The 17,833-nt window shown below is 38.9% G+C and overlaps 1 protein-coding gene across 1 annotated transcript in view; it reads left to right on the top strand.

Moving 5' to 3' along the window:
- Positions 1–17,833, top strand: part of PKHD1 (PKHD1 ciliary IPT domain containing fibrocystin/polyductin) — a 292,871-nt gene that overhangs the window by 122,522 nt on the left and 152,516 nt on the right. Inside the window, 2 exon segments of the mRNA XM_058181645.1 lie at positions 16,787–16,994; positions 17,605–17,766. Of these exon segments, the coding sequence (XP_058037628.1) occupies positions 16,787–16,994; positions 17,605–17,766 (370 nt within the window).

The following is a 17,833-nucleotide window of genomic DNA, read 5'->3' as shown; positions in this document are numbered from 1 at the left end:
GTCATGAACATACTTTGTAGTGGATTTGAATCTAATGGTATTCATAAAAATGCCAACATCCAAGTTAATAATGAACACTTGACTGGATGGAACCACCCATAGCAAGAGTAGCCTTGAGTGCAAGACAAGAGATAAAGCAGGGATCTGCAAAAGAATCTCTAGTCACTTTATTTTGCTGTCACAGTTTGCTTTTACTTTTTGAAAGTACTGTCAGTTCTAGACAACCTACGGACAAATAAAAAAGTGTGACTTTGTGAGATCATTGTTATGTGTGTTAGAGAATCGCCATGAATGAATGTATGTTTCTGTGTATTTATTCTGGGTGTCCAAAAGTTCCACTTCCTTACCAGAAATTCCCTTTTTAAATATAGGAGGTATGAGATGACCCACTTTATTTAGCATAGAGTGAACATTTTAAAAATTTATTTAGGATTTATTTAGCCATGGAGGGAATATTTGCGTTCAAATGGCAGAAAATTTGCGTTCCCTAGTTTGTCAAATAACATCAGTCAAAAACACCCTGAATCTGGCATTTCTGAACTTAGGGTTAATTTTCAGTAAAACCAGTTTGTTCAACTAAGGCTACATTAGCTGTTACTTACATATTTTTGTGGTTGTGATGCAGTGGTGAAATTCAATTTTTTTAACTACTGGTTCTGTGGGCGTGGCTTGGTGGGCATGGCAGGGGAAAGATATTGCAAAATCCCCATTCCCTCCCCACTCCTGGGAGAAGGATATTGCAAAATCCCCATTCCCTCCCCACTCCTGGGAGAAGGATATTGCAAAATTTCCATTCCTACCCCACTCTGGCGCCAGCCAGAGCTGTTATTTGCTGGTTCTCCGAACTACTCAAAATTTCCAGTACTGGTTTTCCAGAACCTGTCAGAACCTGCTGGATTTCACCCCTGTTGTGATGTCTCCTTCTGTTAGTGAAATCACATGGTAAATTCCAGCTGCTGACGGAAATGGAGCAAAAATGGGGCCACAGAAAGCCATATTTAGCAAAATTCAAAAATAATGTAATGTAAGTGGGTGTGAATACTTAACAGATCTTAGGTATATAAAATCTTCTCTGGAATCCAGGAGGTTCTTGTTTCTTCAGTTTGGAAAAGAAACACATGGAGTGAAACTATGGTCATGGGCCCATCACAATAAATTAGTTGAGTTCTCAGCTAAGAAGGAGTCTCCATTCCTCTGCAGTTTGCTACTTGAGAGAAAGAGAGTTAAAGGCCTATTAGAAAGTGAGTGAGAATATATGAGGAACCACTTTATCTTGATGGGACTAACCTGCCCCCCTCATTTCAGTGGAAAGGATCTTGTCAACCAAAGAATTTTAGCTGGCAGGGTCCAGGTCAAGAGCCTTTTCTGCTATGGCCTCTGCCGTCTGCAATATTTTCCCATCAGAGGGCGACGTCCATCCCCACACTCTTGGCCTTCTGGAAGAGCCTAAAAACTTGACTCTTCTGCTTGGCCTGGGCTCCCAATAGGGGCCTGCTACAGTGGGTGTGGCTGACAGGGTAGAGAAGATTCTCACCCTCATCTTGTTTCTTAACTTTTAATCTTTTTGTTTTAATTTTAATTGTGTTTAGCAATTTTTAACTTTTTATTATATTGTAAGCCATCCAGAGTCGCCGTATTAGTGAGATGGCTGGCATAGAAATTTAATAGCTTAATAAATAATAAGAGAGATAGGAGGATTGCAAAAAAGAGAAATGGTTGTTTGGCTCTTACCCTGTATACCATGCAGGTTCTTGAGAGAACAAAGTTGCCTATATCTGTCCTAGATATTTTTGTTCACTAGCAAGAATTCTGAATTTTAAATTCCATGATACACAGAATGTTTTGATGTTAGGTGAGGGCTGCATGCTAATTGGAATAAAAAAAGAACTGGCTTCTTCAAAACCTATATGATTTATAATAAGCACTCTGGTTGGACTTTAGTGCTGAGGAAAGTATGCTGTGAAATTGACTTTTTTTTTCTTGTACTAGACCTGATATTTCAAAAGGAGAATTACTTTCCTGTTTTCCCCTTCTACTATGTTTCTGTGAAATGTTCAGGTTCAGATCTCTAATCCAGTCTCAACAAGGAGCTGTCTAGCTCTAATGCCAAGCAGCAAGGGAAGGGCACAGGAATGGCACAGAAATAAGGTGGGGGTTTTATACTTCTTCCTGACAGCCGTTCCCGAGCCATGAATGTATAGCTTTGGTGGGTCTGGAGCAGTGAAAAGGAACATTTATTTTATGGGGTAGATTGTAATATTTGACTCTAGTGCTACCTGGGTCTGTTTGTGTTCATCCCCCCCACACCCAAAAAAAAAAAAATCCTTAGTAGAGAGAACCATTTATTTTATTTATATTTATATTTTTTTATTTTGTCACACAGTATATATAAGCATAAGCATGAAATAACTATACAATATATAAACATATATATGAGTATGAGTATGTAATAACTATATTGATTGGATATAATGGGGGGAAACAATAGGACAGGAATGGTAGGCACGCTTGTGCTCAGTGTTGGGATTCAAATAATTTAACAACTGGTTCTCTGCCCTAAAGATTTCTTTCAACAACCAGTTCACCAAACTGCTCAGAAAGTTAACAACCGGTTCTCCCGAAGTGGTGCGAACTGGCTGAATCCCACCACTGCTTGTGCTCTTATGCACGCCCCTTACAGACCTCTTAGGAATGGGGTGAGGTCAATGGTAGATAGTTTTTGGTTGAAGCTTTGGGGATTTTGGGAAGAGACTACAGAGTCAGGTAGTGTATTACAAGCATTAACAACTCTGTCACTGAAGTCATACTTTCTGTAATCAAGATTGGAGCGGTTAACGTTAAGCTTAAATCTATTGTGTGCTTGTGTATTGTTGCAATTGAAGCTGAAGTGGTCTTCGACAGGAAGGACATTGTAATAGATGATTCTATGAATTAAACTCAGGTCATGTCGAAGGCGGCATAGTTCTAAATTTTCTAAACTCAGGATTTCAAGTCTGGTGGCATAAGGTATTTTGTTGTATTCAAAGGAGTGGAGAACTCTTCTTGTAAAATATTTCTGGACACGTTCAATTGTATTGATGTCAGAAATGTGGTATGGGTTCCAGACAGTCGAACTGTATTCAAGAATTGGTCTAGCAAATGTTTTATATGCTCTGGTTAGTAGTGTAGTATTTTTGGAGAAGAAGCTATGTAAGATTAGGTTTACAACTCTTAAAGCCTTTTTGCGATGTAGTTGCAGTGGTTTTTGGCACTTAGATCATTTGATATGAAAACTCCAATTTATCTAGAATAGAGTTGTTTCCATAATGAACATATTTTGTTGTGTTTTTGTACTTTTAAAAAAACCAAATAGGACTTTGTTTTCAAAATAGTTCTATCCATTGGTTTGCAGCTGAGGCTAGAAAGTGGGAAATCAAAACAGCTGTTTAGGAAGCTGAAGAACAGAGAGCAATGTGGCCCTGAGACATTATTAGAAACATTTCTTGATTTTCAATACTTTAGCAATGATGCCACAAATCTTGGGCTTGCTGCAGAATTATATGCAGTCTGAGCACAATTCCACTATGTGTAATGTGTACAATTAAATTCCAATGAAAGTATGTAATCCACTATTTAGTGTGAACATAGTGGAAACACACACCACACTCTCGAAATAAGACAGGAAAGAGACCTATTTTGCTCCTTCAAGCTTCTTACATCAAATCCAAACACATTCAAGTGCCAATTTAGGATCAACTTGGCTTATAGAATAAAACAAACTGAACTGTTTGACAACATTTTTGTATTTCTGAAATAGTTGTACCTAAGCACACATTAAAATCATTACACAAACAAGCTTTTGAAAGAATTTTAGCTGTCTCTGGGTAAGAATGGAGTATAATTCCCACTTATTTCCCTTTCAAAAAGTAAATTTTGCAGGAACTGTTCCATAGCGATGGCTGAATCTGATTGTTTAATAACAACGTGTCAGCTTCTCTGTTTGATATGTTAATATGACTCTGGGTTTTCCCAGAATTCTCTCTGAGTGGCAGTTTGGCACTCGGGTGGTCAGAGTAGATTGAGAATTTTCACAGTTGCCTTTGGCTTCACCCAGCTCCCCTGCCAGTCAGGGCACACCGCCCATAAACTGCACGCCAATCAACGTCACAGTTAAAGGGGTTTTCAGTCAGCTGGGGTAACTTGAATTTTTGACAATGTAATTATGGCCCTTGCGTCCACAATAGAAGCCTGAACAGGATGGAAGGTTTTTTATTGATTGTTTCAGAAGGGAAATTTATCAATGTCTCTGGCACTGTTCATATGTATTCCCTAAAAACCCTCTCCTGACAAGTTTCCAAAGAGAAAACTAGCTCGGTGGCCTTGTCCATAGTTTTGTCCTTTCTATCAAAATTTATCTAGACTGGTCTGAAAGAACTTGCACAGTTTTGGCTTGAGAGTTTTAGTGGATAGCATCAGCACTATTGCATAAATCTGTCCTATTTTGTTATTGGGAACTCAGTAAAGGATGACATGCCAGAGAGTAGAATTTCCAAAATGGCATGTAGCCTTAAAGGTAAACTTTAATAGTCGTGAAGTTTGATACCTTGATATTATTAATCTCAGTTTACTCATATTCAATCTGTTCTATGCCTTCAATTCCTTTCTTTCTGCTTATTAATCAATTCAACATCCTTGAGAGCCCAATTCATGGAGAGTAAGTAAGTGCTGCTAAAATTCACGTTTGAGTTGAATCTTCTGTACTTCTTCATGATTTTAATAGTTCATTGTTCTGTGTACTTGTACAATTTAGTTATTTGTGGCAATGTAGATCAGTATCATGCCCAATCAATTTTGGCAGATCAATGTGTGCTAGAGGGTTATACTTTCCAACTTCCACACTGATTATTAAAAACATTTGTAGAATGCTCTATATTTTCATTTAATAATAAACAAATCTTGTCACAGAAGTTGAATCATTATATTCTAAGCACAACAGGTTGTCTTACAGATGATTTTAAATTTCAACTTGGTGAATCTCCTTGGAACTTTTACATTCCTTTTAAATGAGGAACTCATCAAAAATTGATCTGATAAGTGGATGCAACATATGAAATTGACCCAGTTTATACTATTGGATGCTGTGTTTGTTATTAAAAAACATTGGAAAATTAAAATGTATCTTTTATTGGATTGCATTGATTCTTAAAACTTTCTTTGTCTTACAAAATTGAAAAGGTACCATAGGTTTGAAAAATTCTATAGTGAAAGATAAATTTACTCGAATCTGATCACAATTGATTAAGTACAATAATTATGTTTTATTGATAGATTATCTATGCCAGAAATACTAAATGTAAAGTTATATTCACTTTTTTCCTTTGGGTATTACACTCTAAACATTTTTTCCTTTTCCCCCATTCTTTAATTCTCTCTATTTATTTTATGGTTTTGGATTGCTCATTTATGCTGAAAGACAGAGAAAAAAAATCTGGTTATGGTATAGGGTTGTTACTGAAAAGAGTTGTTGATATGAAGTGAGCTAACCACTATTAGTATTATGCATTCAGTACAGTACTACATAAAGCAGTAGTGTCTATTATTGCAGCGGTCTTCAACCCTGGTAACTTTAAGGCTTGGTGACTTCAACTCCCAGAGTTGAAGTCCACAAGTCTTAAAGTTACCAAGGTTGGAGACTCCTGTGTTATAGTATTTATTGTATAACTGAAGTAACTTTTTTTTGTCCATTTTTAGTCCTTATGTTAACGTTTCACATTTTGGTATCATTGATATAAATAGTCTTTTTGCTATAGAGAAGTTGTTCTCCCAATCAGTGGTCAGTTAATAATTTAGAAAATGAATTAAATAATTGAGGTATTATACTGAACAACCATTTTTTAGTACTTGGGAATATTTCCAGCTGTAAACTTTTTGGTAAAAACATAATTATAAATTTATTTTTTTGGGTTTTTGCTCTAACAACATTTCTTTTGTTAGAAATCTTTGTGGTTGATAGCTTTATTTGTTTCCCGCCCTATAGTGCTATCATATGTGTTAACTACTCATGAATAAACGGTAATAATTATTTTGCTTCCAAGGTATTTTAGGTCACAGTGGGACCATAGTCTTGAAAACTGTCAGAACAAACATCTCTCCCTCAAGTCCTTTTAATCCCTCAGTTCTTTACAGAAGATCATCTTTATTTCCAGTGCCAAATTTTGCTGGAATGAGTGCCAATTTGAAGTTTTGGAAGAAATCCAGTTTGTTTTAAAGAGGTGGAATTACATGGAGGCTTCTTCAGAGCAATTTGAGAATAACTAAAATGGCAGGGAAGGTTTCTGCAAATATAATGTTATTTTTTGTTAATCCACCAAAGTGAATTAACCTGTGACAATTCAGAAAGTTGATAGCATGTCGTTTTCACTCTGGACTATTTCTACAATTAATAAAGATTATAAAGCCTTAGTAAGGCCACTCCTGGAACACTGTATCCAGTTTTGCTCACCACATTACAGAAAAGATGTCGAGACTTTGGAAAAAATGTAAAAAAGAGCAACTAAAATGATTAAAGGCCTGTAGACTAAAACATACGAAGAACGGTTGCAGGATTTGGCTAGTCTAGAGAAAAGGAGGACTAGATGTGACATGATAGCAGTATTCCAGTATTTGAGAGGTTGCCACAAAGAGGAGGGGAGCAACTTATTTACCAAAGCACCTGTAGGCAGGATAAGAAAAAAAAAAAAGGTAGAATCTAACCAAGAAGAAAAGCAATCTGGAACTAAGGAGAAACTTCCTAACAATGAGGACAATTAACCAGTGAAACAGCTTGCCTTCAGAAATTGCAAGTACTTCATCATTAGAGGTTTTTAAGAAGAGAACGGACAGTCACTTGTCTGAAATGGTATAAGGTCTCCTGCTTGAGCAGGGGGCTGGACTAGAAGACCTCCAAGGTAGATTCCAGATCTATTCGGATTGAGATTGAGATAGAGATAGTATATGGTATGGATATATTCTTTAATGCTTGTATTTTGAGAAATAATACATTTTCATACAATACAATATCCCTGGTCTTGAGCAGCTCATTACATCATCAGTGTATGATAGAAGCTATAGCTTACTATGTTCACAAACTGCCCCCAATTAAAAAAAATTTTTTTTTGTTAGCCTGAGAAAATGAGGTTCTTTTTCTTTTAACTTGCCTTCAGTGATGGAGAATTTAAGTGAGTATATCCAGTTTCTTTGGATGAGTTTTCTGTAATTGGAGGGATACTTTTCTGTTTCCTTGCTTTTAGCTGATCATTTGTGGAGAAGTCCGGAAATCTTTACAGGTTTGTTTCTTTGATGTACACAAAAGTTGCAGAGAAGCACACCTCCGCTCCAATACCAACAGAGCCCACCTTGCATCGTTTGAACTTTTCTGTGCATTTGCTAATTGTTACAAAATATTATCTATCTCTGAAAAGATGAAAATTAACATAATGGAATAAAATTCAAAGAAATGCAGAAAAATGAATGGAATATACTGAATGTTTATTTATTTTATTTTATTTATTTATTTTGTCACAACAGTATATATAGCATAAGCATGAAATAACTATATTAATTGGATATAATGGAGGGAAACAATAGGACAGGAACGGTAGGCATGCTTGTGCTCTTATGCACGCCCCTTACAGACCTCTTAGGAATGGGATGATGTAAATAGTAGACAGTTTTTGGTTAAAGCTTTGGGGATTTTGGGAAGAGACCACAGAATCAGGTAGTGTATTCCAAGTATTAACAACTCTGTTACTGAAGTCATATTTTCTGCAATCTAGATTGGAGAGGTTAACATTAAGTTTAAATCTATTGTGTGCTCGTGTATTGTTGCAATTGTGAAGGGAGATATTGAAAATGTATTTCCTTTTTTATGATGAAGATAAGGGAGAATCTAATTAAGGAGTGATCAAAGCACTTAGGAGAAGGGGCAATATGATTAGTGAATTTGAGAGAGAAAGTGATCACACATTGGCTTATATTCTCTGCCATTTGCAATTGACAAGCATGTACTAAGCAAAGTTTGGTTCAAGATTCTCTGTGTAAGCCCCTGAGTCTCATACAAATGGACAACATAGCGCACTAAGTGTTTTGCAGCTGTAATAGTTAAGAACAACCTGAAGAAAGTTGAGATAAGTTAATGTTAGTTGCAAATACTTTGCTGAACCAAAGTACCTTGGTGTGGCAGAGTTCTTATACTGTAAGATCCAGACTCCTAGTGGTTAATTTTTAATATAATGCTAATTTTATGAAGAATTACTGTAATGTTTGAATAGTGCTGATTTATTGCATTTTTCCAGATGAAATTTTAGATTGCAATCTTCATTTCCTTTATACTCTACAAAATAGAAGGGACAGTTAAGATTGCTTAGTTGCTTGAGTGATGAGTGGTGTCTGAGTTTGGAGGCAGGAGAAGGGACATTGGATCAATGTGCTTCACTGATGTTAAATCAAAATATTTAGATGAAATCAGTAGCCTCACAAATATATACAACATTTACAGAATATGTGAAATAAGGGTAAGGATATTTATTCTGAAGAAATTCAGGGCCAGGCCAAGACATTTTACTGCCTGAGGTAGAATAACAAATGGTGACCTTCTCCTCGAGTCACAATATATAATATCTTTAACTGAATAATTAATTCTGGCACTTATGAGAAACTCCCACAAGTATCTTTCTCTAGCGGGAAAAATATATACATATTTTATTAAATGATAAACAATGTACTTCCTTTTCATGACATCCAGAATCATTTGTCCAACTCAGCTATCACTATGTGCCTCATAGTAGGGCTGGTTGGCCCTGCAGCAATTTAAAGCAGGATCAACAGAATTAGTATAACAAGATTGTTATAAAGATAGCATGATATGTGTAAAACGCCTTCTATTCTGAAACAGTGTAAAGTAAGAATTATTATTATAAAGGGTCCTTCCACTCATTTTATTCTATTTAGCTGATGCATGTTTAGTTCTTTGGACATCATATATGCTTATTTTAGACCACCTCTTTGGCTTACTTTAGGTAACTTGTCAGGTAGCCTTATTTTATAATGGAATATCTGCTTACTCTGCTGCTGGAGAGAAAGTATAAGAAATTATTTTTTTCCCCACTGGTTCTGTGGGTGTGGTGTGGCTTGGTGGGCGTGGCAGGGGAAGGATACTGCAAAATCCTCATTCCCTCCCCACTCCTTGGGGGAAGGATATTGCAAAATCTCAATTGCCACTCCACTCTAGGGCCAGCCAGAGGTGGTATTTGCCGGTTCTCCAAACCAGTGGTGAAATCCAAATTTTTTTACTACAGGTTCTGTGGGCGTGGCTTGGTGGGTGGGGCAGGGGAAGGATACTGCAAAATCTCCATTCCCACCCCACTCTGGGGCCAGCCAGAGGTGGTATTTTCCAGTTATCAAAATTTCCGCTACCGGTTCTCCGAACTGCTCAAAATTTCTGCTACCGGTTCTCTAGAACCTGTCAGAGCCTGCTGGATTTCACCCCTGCTCCGAACTGCTCGAAATTTCTGCTACCAGTTCTCCAGAACCTGTCAGAACCTGTTGGATTTCACCCCTGGATCTGTCCCTTCTTGGATGAATCTTTCATTTCAGGCATTCCTAGAAACTATAATAATGCTGGCATGGGAACAGGCTGTGCTAAAAATCCTTCCAAGGTACCTTAACATTGTAACATTAATCTCAAGAGACATATCTTTAGCTGGTCTTGAAATAGGAATTTATTTCACTTGGAAAATAATACCAATAGCACTTAGACTTATATACTGCCCCATCATAGTGCTTTACAGGAATCTCTGAGTGGTTTACAAATGTCAACATATTGCCCACAACAATGTGGGTCCTCATTTTATCAGCCTTGAACATATGGAAGGCTGAGTCAACCTCAAGTCCCTTCAGGATCAAATTCTAGGCTGTGGTCAGACTTAGGCTGCAATACTGCATTCTAACTACCGTGTGTGGCCGCCAGGGATAAACTTCACTGTTATTCTAATAACTTATCTGAAATGCTGTTTTGAGTATTAATTGATTTGCTGTACATATGTTATTGGTTACTACTATCTTGCCATCCTCACACCTGAATGCCCATCCCAATTCAATATATATGGTGCCCTGTCACCCGAGTCCTTGACTTAACCAATGAATCTATATATCCAATTGTACTTCCTGTCTTCCTGTCTAGTTTTCTTCCACAGGTGAGAATTTAATTGATAGCCTCCCTGGATCCAATATTGTGTTTCGGATTATGACAATACAAAGATGCATAATACAGTGTTGAATATGATTGAAGTATTATGTTGATGAAGTTCTACATAAAATAAACTCAAAAAATGAAATGTTCTTCAAAAAAGTCTCTTAATATTTTAAACTGACTTTTACTTACAATGGTTATATGAAATTATCCCTCAATGAGAGACTAAGTGGTGTGCTACAAGGTTCAATCCTGGGCCTGGTTGTTTTCGGTATTTTCTTTAGGCTTTGGATGAACAGAAGTATTCACAACTATCCACAGTCACTCCAAAAGGACGAAATGTTCATTGGGATGTCATGCTACAGGCACTGCCATTTTGTACTTCCATCATTTTATTTATTTATTTATTTGTTTGTTTGTTTAATTTATATTGCCGCCTATTCACCCATGGCAACTCAAGGCGGCTTACAGAATATAAAACCACATTTAAGACAACAAAAAACTACAAAAAGTATCAAATAAATTAATATAGTACAATATAAAAAAAATCACCCTCCACCTCCCACCCTCCACCCTGGCAACAGTAGATCACACAAGCCATTTAATGGCTCCATCCCGCTCTGGGATCCCCAGGCCCACTGGCAGAACCAGGTCTTCAGCACCAGGAAGAGTATTAGGGTGGGGGTCATTCTAATCTTGGGGGGAATGATGTTCCAGAGAGAAGGAGCCACCATGGAGAAGGCCCTTCTTCTGGGTCCCACCAGGTATATCTCCCTCGGGGATAGCTCCCGCAACATTCCCTGTCCCCCCCCCCGCTCTGATGTGTTGGGTAGATGTGACCAGCAAGAGATGGTCCCTCAGATAACCTGGTCCCAAGCCATGAAGGGCTTTAAAGTGACAACCAGCACCTTGAATTGCACCCAGAAGCAAATCGGCAACCAAAGCAGCTCCCACAGGAGAGATGATACATGTGCACACCAGAGTCTGCACAAAAGCATGCATTTTGCACCAACTGGAGTTTCTGGATGCTCTTCAAGAGCAGCCCCATGTAGAGCGCATTGCAATAGTCAAGACAGGAAGTGACTAGGGCATGAGTGACTGTGAGTAGGGACTGTTGATCCAGGAAAGGGCATAACTGGTGCACAACCCGCAGTTGTGCAAAGGCCCTCCTGCCCATGACCGCCACCTTTTCTTCGAGCAGGAGTCATGAGTCCAGGAAAATCCTTAGATTACACACAGGGTCTGTTTGGGGTAGTGCCACCCCATCCAAGATACATTGTAAGGTCTTCCCTGTCCAAGTTACATTGTAAGGTCTTCCCTGTCCACATGGACAGGTTGCTGGGGCAGCTGAATGCCACCATATGTTTATTGGACACGTGTTCCTCCTGGTTGGTGCTGGCCACCCGGGAGGTTACACGAGGCTGGCTCCAGGGAATTGTCAATGCTTCCTTGGAGGAGGGTGTTGTTCCCACCACCTTGAAAGAGGCGGTGGTGAGGCCCCTCCTCAAGAAGCCCTCCCTGGACCCAGCTGTTTTGGGTAACTACCGTCCAGTCTCCAACCTTCGCTTTGTGGCGAAGGTTGTTGAGAGTGTGGTGGCACATCAGTTACCCCAGTACCTGGATAAATCTGTCTATCTAGACCCGTTCCAGTCCGGTTTCTGACCCGGGTACAGCACGGAGACAGCTTTGGTCGTGTTGGTGGATGACCTCTGGAGGGCTCGGGACAGGGGTTATTTCTCTGCCCTGGTCCTCCTAGACCTCTCAGCGGCTTTCGATACCATCGACCATGGTATCCTGCTGCGGCAGTTGGGGGGTTTAGGAGTGGGAGGCACCGTGTTTCGGTGGTTCTCGTCCTCTCTCTCCGACCGATCGCAGACGGTGTTGGCAGGGGGGCAGAGATCGACCGCAAGGCGCCTCCTTTGTGGGGTGCCACAGGGGTCGGTTTTCTCGCCTCTCCAACATCTACATGAAGCCGCTGGGTGAGGTCATCAGTGGTTTTGGGGTGAGTTATCAACTGTACGCGGATGACACCCAGCTGTACATTTCCACCCCTGACCACCCCAATGAAGCTGTCGAAGTGTTGTCTCGGTGTTTGGAGGCTGTGCGGGTCTGGATGGGGAGAAACAGGCTCAAGCTCAACCCCTCCAAGACTGAGTGGCTGTGGATGCCGGCATCCCGGTACAGTCAGCTGCAACTGCTGCTGACTGTTGGGGACGAATCATTGGCCCCAATGGAGAGGGTGCGCAATCTGGGCGTTCTCCTGGATGGACGGTTGTCTTTTGAAGATCATTTGGCGACCGTCTCCAGGAGAGCTTTTTACCAGGTTCACCTGGTCTGCCAGTTGCGCCCCTTTCTAGACCGGGATGCCTTATGCACGATCACTCATGCCCTCGTCACTTCTCGCCTGGACTACTGCAATGCTCTCTATATGGGGCTCCCCTTGAGGAGCACCCGGAGGCTCCAGTTGGTCCAGAATGCAGTTGCGCGGGTGATAGAGGGAGCCACTCGTGGCTCTCATATAACACCTATCCTGCGCAGGCTGCACTGGCTGCCTGTGGTCTTCCGGGTGCACTTCAAGGTGCTGGTTACCACCTTTAAAGCGCTCCATGGCATAGGACCGGGATACCTTCGGGACCGCCTTCTGTTACCACATGCCTCCCACCGACCGGTACACTCCCGTAGAGAGGGTCTCCTCAGGGTGCTGTCAGCCAAACAGTGTCGACTGGCGACCCCCAGGCGGAGAGCCTTCTCGGTGGGGGCACCTACCCTCTGGAATGAGCTTCCCCCAGGACTTCGACAACTTCCTGACCTCCGGACCTTTCGCCACGAGCTGAAGACGTATCTATTCTTCTGAGCAGGACTGGCTTAACATGGGTTTTTAATTGGATTTTAAATGGGGTTTTATATTATATTATGTATTTTATATTTAATTTAGGCCATATTGAATAAGTTTTTTAAATAGTGATTTTATTGTAGTGTATTGTATTGTTTTTATTTGGCTGTTCATCGCCCTGAGTCCTTCGGGAGAAGGGCGGTATAAAAATTAAATAATAATAATAATAATAATAATAATTATTATTATTATTATTATTATTATTATTATTATTATTATTATTATTATTATTATTCCCAAGAAAGCCTCTGTTGGCTCAGCAGACTAAGTCTGTCTGTTATTAACACAGCTGCTTGCAATTACTGCAAGTTCAAGTCCCACCAGGCCCAAGGTTGACTCAGCCTTCCATCCTTCATAAGGTAGGTAAAATGAGGAGCCAGATTGTTGGGGGCAATAAAGTTGACTTTGTATATAATATACAAATGGATGAAGACTGTTGCTTAACACATTGTAAGCCGCCCTGAGTCTTCGGAGAAGGGCGGGATATAAATTCAAATAATAATAATAAAAAAAGCAGGACTCTTGAAACTGCAGGGGTTCCAAAATGAGCTTTTATTGGAAGGCTTGTGATAACAAGAGATCGAGGCAAGAACTGAAGCCTCTCATTTAAAACCAGCTACATGGTATTTAAAGCAATGCTAACCAAACTCCTCCCACACTACATCATTGCAGGGAAACAGAAACAGATACTTCATATAGAGATTAACACAGTAATCCAAAAAACAGAAACAGAATCTTCATATACAGACCACTCCATTCCTCCCCCCCACATCATCCCACCAGAATGCCAGCATCCCTGTAGAAATATCTGGGACCTGACATACATTATCATAAACAAGTACTAAGAGGTAGAATTTATGTTGCAATGCAACTCTATCTGATTCTCTTTGGTATAAGAGGATAACTATCAGGCTTTCAAGATTCTGTTATGATGTCCTTTAACAATAAAACAGAGCTTCCAGTTTTAATTTTTAATTTTTTCCTAACCCACCTTACCTTGCAGGCTGACAGCAACTGTCATAGAAATTGACTGGTCCTCTAATAAGTATATATAATTTACATTTTAGATAAAGCCAACTTCACATGCACTATTTCATCATTTGAACCACTTTAAATAAAAAGGTTTGTATTACTATTTATTAGATTGATAAGCTTCCTTTCTGGCTCATCACAACGTTGGGAGGCCTACAAGACTTGACTGACAGCAGAACTGATTCAGCGGTATACCACAGGGAGGGAGGAAGGGAGAGAGAGAGAGGGGGAGAGAGGAAGAGAGGGAGTTCTTAGCTTTCTAGACTAATAATAATGAATTTTTTTATTAATCAATACAAATGTATTGATTAATTTAATACAAGTGTTAATACAATGTTAAAATGTTGGAGAAGCAAGAGATATTTCATATTCCAATATAAAGAACTGAGAAGGCTCTTCATTGCCATAAAAAATACTAAGCACTGAGTTATTTCTGTCATTGCATGTCCACTTTGAAGATTCTCAGTGGAGGCTAGTGGAAATTCCAGCATGTCCCTTGAGCCATGAGCCATGTCCCTCCAGTCTGGCTTGTTCAGGAAGAATGAGTAATACAACAGCAAGCTTCCTGTTCTAGCCCAACCACACATTTTCCCTTTGCATTCTAACAAGCAAAACTTAACCAGATGAATCTGCTTTCATATTTAAAATGAAAAGTTCACTACATAATTCAGCAGATTGTAGCTATACTTTCATCTCAGAGACACTTTTATCAAAGCCACTAATAGGATATCTGGGAACAACATACAACACCATTGTATAACATAGAGAGGGAGATGTACACTAACTATGTATTGTTGTTATAAATTTGAATTTTGGATATTTATTGGTATTTTGGTGGTTTACAGATAGAACTCATTTAGTGACTGCCTCATTTTGTGTCTCATCGCAGTTAAGATGGTGATGAAGAAGTAACTTCATATTAATGAGTTTTGCAGGTCTGAAAAAAGATCATAAGCAGAACGGCAGTTTCATTCAAAGGCCATTTGACTTAATAACTGAATTGTCAGTCTTAGTTGTGGACACTAAACAAGGACCACCTGTATTGCTTTTGTAAGCTGCTCAGATTCACTTTGATTGAAGTGGAATAGAAGAATGTTGATCTCCTTTTTCCTCTCTGAAATGGCTTCCCTGAAAACAATGTCTTGAATTCATAGTTCTAGGGAATTCTATATTAAAACCTTAATTCCAGAAAGCTGTGAAAATACTACATAATTGTTTTCTTAAAGAAAACTGCATTTAGTGTGAAGTATTGGACTTTTTTTCTGATCAAGAATGGTTAAATTTATGATTAACCATTTCTATCTATATTAATGGGAATACAGTCCCCCACTAAATTAATTGCTTTGTTATGGAGTACAAATAATACATTGTAGAATACAAATAATGATTAAGTACTGTGATGTCTGTACAAATAGAAACTGGAAGCTATTAATGCTGTGATGATTTATTTTGGAAATATGATTTCCAAAGTAGGTATGAATATAGATTTGCCCCAACTGTATAGTTGTTGGTTAGTATGACATTGATAAGTTACAAAGTACACTGACTTATTTTGTAATATGAAAAAACTATATATCTTTGAATTTAATAGTTAAGTCTCCACTGTATTATTACTTATTTTTATTTATGAATACTAAAAGGAAAAGAGAATAGAACTGCTTAGAAAAGGAAAACAAGTATTTTATTTCTAACTTCTTTTTCTATACTCTAATTGGTGGTGTTTACAAACATTTAAACCACCTTAAAAACAGAGTATAAATGTTTGTATTTGCCATTGCATGCTGTACATATGGAAATCATTCCTGCTGAAATTTAGTTAGGCTTCTGTTGTGGATATATGCTATTCATTTTGCCATTGGAAGTATTTTTAAAAGCAATCTTCATATTGCCCGTGTGCTGCTGGGAATAGCACATCACTAGGGCCAACATCACAGGAGAAATTATTTTCTTCCCTGATCTGAAAAAAAGAAAAAGAAAAATATTTTTAATTGTATGTTCCACTGTAGGTTTTGGAGACAATACAAGAAAATAATTGGTTGGCCAAACGTTTTTAGTTATGGAATTCAAACCTGATGTCGTTGTGACAGTCCTTATATTAGGATTGACTTAACATTTTCTTCAGCGCATTATATTGTGTTGGGGCTGTTTTACAGAGCTTAGTTTGTGTTCCTTAGTTTGTGCCCTTCCTTTGATTTGCTGACTATAACTCTTTTTTGAGAAAAAATATTGTTTTGTTCTTCCCTGGGACATTATAGAACAAGGGTGTCAAACTCGCGATGACACATTGTCGTCACTTGAGGTATTGCAACTTTTCCTCTTCTCTAAAATGGGGATGGGCGTGGCCTCCGCGTGATGCATCCAGCTCGCAGGCTGCGCGTTTGACACTTCTGTTATAAAACATTAATTTTTCAACCCACTTTAATGAATTGGAAAATTACATAATGAAAATGTTTAGTATTTTTCACCTATAAGTACTAGCAAAATAACAGTATTATATAAAAAACTTAAAGATGAGTAAAAGGCGAGTTCTTAATCCATACATTGTTCTCATTATTAGTATCTTAAACACTACAGATTTGATTGGGGTTGTGTTTAATATTCATTAAAAAGTCATCCTTTTTTCCCTCACTTGTGAATCATATTTAATATTTCAGGCTGTGTCCCAAAAATATCAGTCACATATTTGAAATCAACAGCATACTCCAATGATACAAAGTTGGTCTTAATGGACTTTGTGGATTGGAAACCTGGAGATAAAGTTGTTATATGTGGAGGAAGCTTTGAAGGTACTCAAAAGAAAAAGGAAATTCTTACAATTAAGGAAATAAATGGTACCGAACTCTACATTACATCTCCACTAAGGTAATCATGCCTGAGTTGGCAGTGTTGTGTTAGCAAGGCTCATGTGATGTTAATTTGAAGTTTATACAACTGTGGATCTGCATTGGTACAATTACATTTCAGCTGGAACAATAACATATACAGCAGTGGTGGGTTTCAAATTTTTTTACTATCGGTTCTGTAAGTGTGGCTTGGTGGGTGTGGCATGGCTTGATGGGCATGGCAGGGGAAGGATACTGTAAAGTCTCCATTCCCTCCCCACTCCAGGGGAAGGTTACTGCAAAATCCCCATTTCCTCCAGATCAGCTGGGATTTGGGAGGCAGAGAATAGATGGGGGCGGGGCCAGTCAGAATTTTTACTACTGTTTCTCTGAACTACTCAAAAATTCTGCTACCGGTTCTCCAGAACTGGTCAGAACCTGCTGAAACCCACCTCTGATATACAGACAACGGCTGTATTCTGCTGATTAAGTACTCATCACAGAAAGGGGAATCAGTGCTGATGCTGCTAGAGGATGTATTAAGGCTAAATCCTGCCTTCAATTCAGTTTCTTTCTGGCATTTAAAAATTGATGGAATTGCTGACACAATTTGGTAGAATTAGCAGTATTTATTCTTATGTATCCTGTAGGTATTCTTACACTGTTACTGAGAAGCAGGTTGTGGAAGAACATCTTGCTTTTAGAGCTGTTGTGGCATTGCTGAGTAGGAATCTAGTCATCCAAGGAAATGTCACAAGTGAAAAAGTTTCCCATCTGCAACTCTGTAAAGCAGCAGCTATTTCAGGAGGTGAGTCAGGAAGAAGTGCAGGCCCATGCACAACGGAAGTAAATAAGGGAGCAGAGCATTGTAGTTTTTAA

This window comes from Ahaetulla prasina, chromosome 1 (genome assembly GCF_028640845.1).
Source record: "Ahaetulla prasina isolate Xishuangbanna chromosome 1, ASM2864084v1, whole genome shotgun sequence".
NCBI classification, from domain to species: Eukaryota; Metazoa; Chordata; class Lepidosauria; order Squamata; family Colubridae; genus Ahaetulla; species Ahaetulla prasina.
This window is presented reverse-complemented; position numbering and strand designations above follow the sequence as displayed.